This window comes from Empidonax traillii, unplaced genomic scaffold, assembly GCF_003031625.1.
Source record: "Empidonax traillii isolate 1590-97213 ecotype Southwest subspecies unplaced genomic scaffold, ASM303162v1 scaffold331:size1191723, whole genome shotgun sequence".
NCBI lineage: Eukaryota > Metazoa > Chordata > Aves > Passeriformes > Tyrannidae > Empidonax > Empidonax traillii.
In genome coordinates, this window is record NW_020955524.1 from 973,710 (window position 1) to 980,997 (window position 7,288).

Consider the following 7,288-nt stretch of genomic DNA (forward strand, 5'->3'; position numbering starts at 1 on the left):
AATTAGAAACGAATAGGTTTATGTAGTTAATTAATAAGGAACAATGATTTTAGAAGTTGTTCAACTGTAAAGCACAACAGCTTTTTGACAGGCATGCTAGTCATATATTGGAACCTGTATTTTAACAGCATACCATTAACATTATTTGATTGAAAAGCAAATCTTCAAACAGGCCTTTCCTGGAATAGGTGCTACAGCTTGGTGATCAAGAGTTGGCCTTCACTGCTGTAATCTGACAGTCGCTTCAAGGCTTTTCTGCGAAAAAAAGAGGTCCCTTCATCCTCTCTCCCCTTCCCCCCATTGCCTCCTTTGTTGTTTGTAAAAGTGTTTTTGCAGCTGTGTAGAGAATCACATTGGGGAACTGATCCAGGTAAAAGCAAATATGTGGTTGTCTGGTTAATTTTAATCTAGTTTTGTTCCCTGATCCAACTGACTACATAACTGCATGAATGTTTTGCCAGCAGAGAGCTAAGGTGAAATACAGTGTGGAAGTAGGAATCAGTGACTGGGTATGGAAGTGAGTAGGATACTTTCCTATTCTCCAAGCTGGAGTGAGACTCTTGCATGGGGAAAGTGGGTAAATTTGAACTTGGCTCTGAGTACTTGCTGTCAAGTTCTTAGCTGTGATTGCAGGTGGTTTTGCAGTGAACATAAAGTCTTTTGAGGTGTTACAGCTTTTTTTTCTTTGCTGGCTGCTGCTTCATAGCAGAGCTTCTTTGTACAGTGTCAGACAGTTAAAGTGGTCTTTTTCTAGAAACTTTATCTCAAAGTTACTTGAATGAAGCTGTGGATAAGAAGATCCCATTAGCACCTTTGGGATTCATTTAGCAATCAGCTTCTGAAGCAGGAGAGCAGAAGTTCTAGTACCTTGAACCTCTGCAACCAGTTTGATAATGATCACAAAATTTATACCACAATTATCTGTCTTGGGGATAGAACCTCATACAATGATGTAGCTCTGGTAGTTCAAAAAATACCACCAAAACAAAACATATTTTTTCAGTTCAAATCATCTGCCTCTACACTGTCAGTTCCTGCCCCTGTGTATGTTTGTGTGTGTGCTTATGTGTACTTGAGCCCAGGCCTGACTGAATTTATAAAATTATAGAAGACTTCGGGGCAGTTCACAGAAGCTTTGTGTTCAAAGCTACCCTAACAAAGTACCTCTCAGACTGGAGAACTTTGGCTGGGAGAGTAGATTCATTACTCCTGATTTATTTGAATTCCTATAAACAGTATGAGTAAAACTCTTGTAGCAGTTTAATAATGTGCTGTAACAGTGAGTGTACTTCTGTGTAGAGTTCCTAGCTTGGATTGCATGAAGTCTTGCGTGTCAGTGATGACAGAATCTGCTCAAGAAAAGCACTGTACTCTCTATCTAAACTTTTAAAAGCAAACCCTTTATGTTGTTGTGACACTTTCCACTTGTAAGAGATAGTATTTTGTCTCAGGTTATGATGGGCACAGGGAATTCCTTTCTAACCATACACACTTCTCCTGTATTTTCTTGGGGAACCTCTTGATGGAGGTTCTTGATGGAGAAACCTCTTGGTGGAGGAAAGCTATCATTTTACACTGCCTTTGACATGTGTTGAGTTAAATTAGCCTGAATTATTAGGAGAAATATAGGGAGAAAATGTAGGGATACCAGTTTTCAAATTGCCAGAGCAACTTAGAATAAAATTTGGGCCAGCAAAGAGAGGTTATCACTTAAGCAGGATACCAAGGTCTGTCCAGTTGTCAGTTTACAGTCAAAACTTAATTTGTGAAATGAATCTGTTATTCAGTTAAAAAAAAAAAAAAGGTGATAGAAGTTTCAACTTTGTGCTGACATTTTTATATATCCTTGCATGGACGTACACACACACATTCTCAGCCCTTTTTTCTCTAAGTATTTTTTAAAAATATATTACATCTCTAAGTAAATGTTACAGTCTTCTAGTGTCATAACATGTCAAATATAATGGTGTGGGTTTTTTTTAATTTGAGATTTTCTGTTAAATGAAGACTCTTAAGGTATTTCTGTATCAAGTTGCATACACTTCTGTAAAGCACATTAGCCAAATAACCTGTTAAAACAGGCATGGCCAACTGGTTGGCGCAGACCAAACCTGGCCCAAGGACAGTTTTGATTCCCAACATGGCAGGAGTAGACTGTCCCTTGTGGATTGTGCTGAGAGATGTGAGGCAGTGATCCAAAATTTGAGTAGAGAAAGCTTAATCTGCTACCTACCACATCCTCACGTGGGGCTCAGTCAACCGCCTTGTTCCTCCCTTCTCTTCTATGCTGGCTAAATGCTTTTGGGCTCAACACCTTGTAGGCTGAAAACAGGCACAGGGCCACCACCATGGGAATTTGGGCTCTGACACAAGAGTAAGGTTATGCTGGGCTGAGAGTACACTAGGAAACAAAAAGGAACAGGTTTTGGCTACAGGAGAAACTGCAGATGCCTTTTCAGCATACTACTGTTCATTCACGACTTCAGGTTTCCTGGTGTGCTAAGATGGAAATGCAAGATTTGTTTAACTTTGAATTCATCAGTCAAGGTCTTACAGCTTGTCATCATAGACTAGGCTGGAAGAGAAAAACAGTGGTGCCCTCCAGTTGCCCTTGTGCTCTTTCTCCCCAGGTTTTGGTTGCTGCTATGACCTGTATATTTGGTTACTAATTTGCACAAATGTTATAGTCAAGATATTGATAAAGTGTTGTAAATAATCCTGTGTTACAGGAGATGGGCAAGAAATATTGCTGGGGAAAAACATCAGTTTAATTTGATTTAGGTATACACGAGCTGGAAAACAGCAATTCTGCAAAGGAGGCAAATACATGAACTGTATACTTAGATAATGCCTTTGTCATGTATTGTTTCAGGGAGGTCCATTTGGCCTGCTAGCAGGTACCTTAGAGGTTTGGCATCTAATTTCAAGGAATCAAGTACTTGTAATCAAGCTTTTTATATTTGATAACATTATGCTGTTTAAGTGAATTGTGTTTGGTCTGTGCATGCTGAGTTGATATTGACTCTTAAGCATACTTTATGAAAACTCTAAATCACTGTAAAGCTAAAGAATTCTGTATTTGCATTTGGTATTTTTTTTTAAACTTTTATTAAATAAATCTTTATGAAGTCTGAGCAACTTAAATACACCTATTTCTTTAAAACTGACCTGTGATGATGTTAACATCAGCTTCCTCCTCTTAATCGCTCTCTTTCTCCTTGCCTGCAGGTTAAGGTATTGCACAATCAGCTTGTTCTGTTCCACAATGCCATTGCGGCCTACTTTGCTGGGAATCAAAAGCAGCTTGAACAGACACTTAAACAGTTCCACATCAAATTGAAAACTCCTGGAGCAGATGCCCCATCCTGGCTTGAAGAACAGTAATCAGATCATAGAAGAGGACCCAATGTTAACCTAAAAATCTTTAAATCTGAGGATAATTAAGGGTTGGGGTTGAAGGACTGTTGTAGTGATTCTTGCACGGACAGCTTTAATTTTTTTCCCCTTTTATAATATGCTAAATCTGAATTTGATAGGAAAGGGGGTGACTTAAAGGTAACCAAATGTAATTTCTATCATTTCAAATATAGAGCACTCCTTTTGTATGTAAAGGTTCGTGGTTATTTCTGTAACTGGGATGGGGGAGAGAAAGAGGGAGGGGAAACAAAACTATTATAGATTTGCACTGACAAATGATGCTTGTGATTTCTGGTCATTTTGGTGGCTAGTCAAAGTATTTCCAAGTGGAGGTTTACATGATTTGTACCAACATCTGGTATTTTATAGATGAATATAGAAAACACCTTTAGTAATTTTCATATGACTTTTAAAAAAAAGGAGGAAGTTAAAAGAATATTTTGCAGATGAATAATATAAGGCCTATATGCGATAATCTGCATGTAAGGCAACAGTAGCAGATGGCTCATTGACCAGTGGAATTGCAGTAAATGCCTTTTTAAAAGAGGTACCTTTCCATCAAGGGTTAAAAACACTAAAGCAAGAATCACTGTCAGTCTGAGGCTTCTGAGCACACATTTTTGCTTTGCACCAAGTGGTTTGCTGAGTGAGGCCAACCATGCAATGTACTAATTTCATTTAAAATGTTTCTTTCTCTATGAAACAAATACCGTACTAGCCTTAAATCACAGGTATGTGCCTTTTTATAAGATAATATTTTCCAGCAGTGTACATAATTCAAGAACCCTTTCACGTAATAGTTTGTCAGTTCCCAAGGAGGGGAAGGAGACTGTGTAAATGCTGTGTCATTGTACACATAGAGGAAGTTAAAGCTTTAGTTAGACTTCATGGACAGGTATGATTTTGAGATGAAATCGGGCCAGTATGTTTTTTTCTGTTTAATTGAAAAGCATACTTCATCAGTGGGAGTTACATGGAGGTTATTTTTTAATTTCTCCATCATTTGTGTAGTCCTTAAATGTAAAATTATATGTCAATTTTATCATAGACATTTTAAATTCAATATATTGAGTCCTCATTTGCACATGTTATGTTGCTTTCTGTTATGTTAAGTAAAATTAAATACTTCAAATATGTTATTTACAATGGTGTGGATTGTATGATTTATGTACTGTATGTTCAAACGCCTTTCAGCTGATATTTTTATTCAGTGCTTAACACAATTGTAATGTAACTGTAAATCAAACTTTTTAATCATTCCTCATTAAATTCTTGGCCTGACAGAGCCTTCTTTATGTTTTTGTTCTGTCAGAATCTCTTGTAATAGCTCTGTTATGTTCCCCAGAATGTATACCCTATGTGAATTTTGTATTCATATTAAAGGTGTTTGCAGTCAAACTTCCTGGACTTGTGATGGTTAAGACTAGAACAGAGGTTCTGTAATGAAAGCTTAGTCCTGTTTATGTGAATTGCCATCCCTGCCCAAGAATTTCTCGTAAAGCAGTACTAGGTGGTAACACTGATGCTGTTTTATTTCCAGGTGATTTAACAGTGTGCAAGTTCAACTGGAAAGCAGACTCGTAGTGAAACAAATCTTTCAGCATATGTAATTCTTGAAATTTTAAAGGAAATTTAATTTCATTTCCAATTGTTATGAAGCCGTTGACTTTCGCTGTCTGTGAATCTGGGCATGCGTACGGTCTGTTGGTGTGAGAAAGGTCAGCTGCTGTGACTCTAGGAAATGCATTGTAGCAGAGATGAAGAATGCAAGCCTACTGACTACAGCTGAAGTATGAGCTTTCAGAACACTGTAGAAAAAGGATACATATATCATTTTTTCTGTCTCAGATTCATGTGTCTCCTGCTGTGTCTCCTGGGCAGTTGTTGCTCAGAAGGAACTGATCTGTCAGAAATGGCAAGAGTGAACATGAATCTGCCATTGCCTTATGAAGGAGTGACCCATGTGGCTCTGTGTAACCCTCAAACTTTTGCAATGGCTTAAAACTGCTAGAGTCTCTTCATCTGGATGAAAAGGTTGGACCAGAGAGATTGCCTTCTAAAACCTGTTTGTGTATTGTTTAAGACGAGGGGGAAGGAAGAATTGCTTCCATTTTGCTCACCAAAGCAATTATTCCAGTTGGTAGCCTCAGTGAGGAGGGTTCTCTGTTTGGCTGATTATTAACAACAGTAGCCTGTTGTAGTACTTTTAACTTATTTTCTTTGTCTCCACTGAAATATATGTGCTTATGAAATAATTAAAGCTCATATCTTATATTCAGAATTAGCTCTTTAGATCTAACCAAATTTAGAAACTTGTATCAAGAGATCGTAAAAGAAAAGACACTTCCAGATTTTCTAATGGAAAGTAATTATGGTTGTCAGGCTTTCTGATGCTCCCAAAAGAGCTTCATGAATATCTTAAGGTTATAATGCAGCTTTTATCTAGGTAGACACTTGTCAGGAATGGGGGGCAGGGGGGGATGTAGTTTGTAGAGGTGGCAATACCCACCTGGTGGAGTCTTGTCCATGAAAGATTTCCTCTCTGTTAATGCTTATAGTGTTGCATGACGTTTCTCAGGATGAAGAATTCAGAGCAATTAGTAGCATTTTCAAATATGCTGTTGTGGCTGCTGCACCAGAGACCCAGGGAGCTGTTTTGATCCTCAGTGGCCATACTGTAAGTTATATGTACTTCCAGCTTGTTTGAAACTTGTTGCTCCTGTTATTTTGTTTGTCTGAATTCTACCAGCAGCTTTTCTGCTCTAAAAATACTCTTTGGCTTAGTCCATGCTTTGCCAAGCCCCTTAAAAAGAACCTTTCTGGTTTGAAGAGAGGTCTATACAAGCAGAGTACAGTAACACACCAGCATCATTAAAGTAACAGCTTTTTTTCAATCTTCAGTCAACTGGTTTTCCCAGAAACCTTATCTCTTGACTGTCTGTCCTTCAAAAAATGATCAAAGCAATGTAAAAGGAAAGCTAAATGTTCCCCTCAACTCCGTTTGAACTGAATGGGGGGTATATGCACTTTTTATGCTCTGCTTATCTGCTCTTGTTCCTTGTTGTGGTGTTACAAGAAGTATGAGATATTGTAATTATTTAGCATTCCCCATCTACAATTATCTTTGGCTTGTTTCTTTTTAGTCTGGTTATCTTTTCCTTGCTGCTTGCTTGGTGTGAGGGTTGTACTAGTCACAGATTTTTTTTTATTAGTCATTAATCTCTTCATATTTTGTGATAGTCCCCACTCTAAACTTACCCCACTACTGACAACTAAGCTGTGTCAAATTGAAAGGGATTCTTGTATGAGAAGATCCAGAGAAGAGTTGACTGTTGCTTGGTTTATATTCCTCTCTGTTCTCCTTGTTACTTGGCCTTCCTAATAGCTCTTTGACATCTTTGTGTTCTTTCTGGTTGTTGTGGTGTTAAAGCTAGGGATACTTAGAAAGCACAGTTGTGTGTCTGACAACAGTCTTGTTCACCTCTCTGCACCTATTTTCACCAAGGTCCTGTCTCTTCATTTCTAATAGTCTTATGTAGAAACCAAATGGCCAGGTAGACAGGGTGTGTTTACACGTTTTTGTCATCATGGCAATAGTTTGAAATGACCAAAGGAAGTACCTTACCCTGTAGTATGGCAGCAATAGGATGGCTTGTGCCTGCCTTGGAGAAGGGGGCATGAATTGGTGAAGCAGCAGTGGAAAGGATGTGTTGCTGTTTCATCAGAGCCTCTGTCCTGAGATGCAGAGCAGCAGCATATGAACCTTGCAGAGCAGTGGACTTGGACATAAAAGCTCAGTCGGTGGTTTGCAAATCCTTTGTTTCCTCCAGCTGAGAGCTCTGGCACAAAAGCACTGCCTTTTACACTTCAG

At 38.5% G+C, this 7,288-nt stretch overlaps 1 protein-coding gene across 5 annotated transcripts in view; it reads left to right on the forward strand.

The window, feature by feature from the left end:
* Positions 1-4,815, forward strand: part of ARFIP1 (ADP ribosylation factor interacting protein 1) — a 42,177-nt gene extending 37,362 nt beyond the window's left edge. For all 5 annotated transcript variants that reach the window (XM_027891817.1, XM_027891818.1, XM_027891820.1 and 2 more), the window contains one exon: positions 3,229-4,815. In XM_027891817.1, coding sequence (XP_027747618.1) covers positions 3,229-3,384 — 156 coding nt within the window. In that variant the 3' untranslated portion in view covers positions 3,385-4,815. The remainder of the gene's footprint in view (positions 1-3,228) is intronic.
* Positions 4,816-7,288: the final 2,473 nt, after the last annotated feature.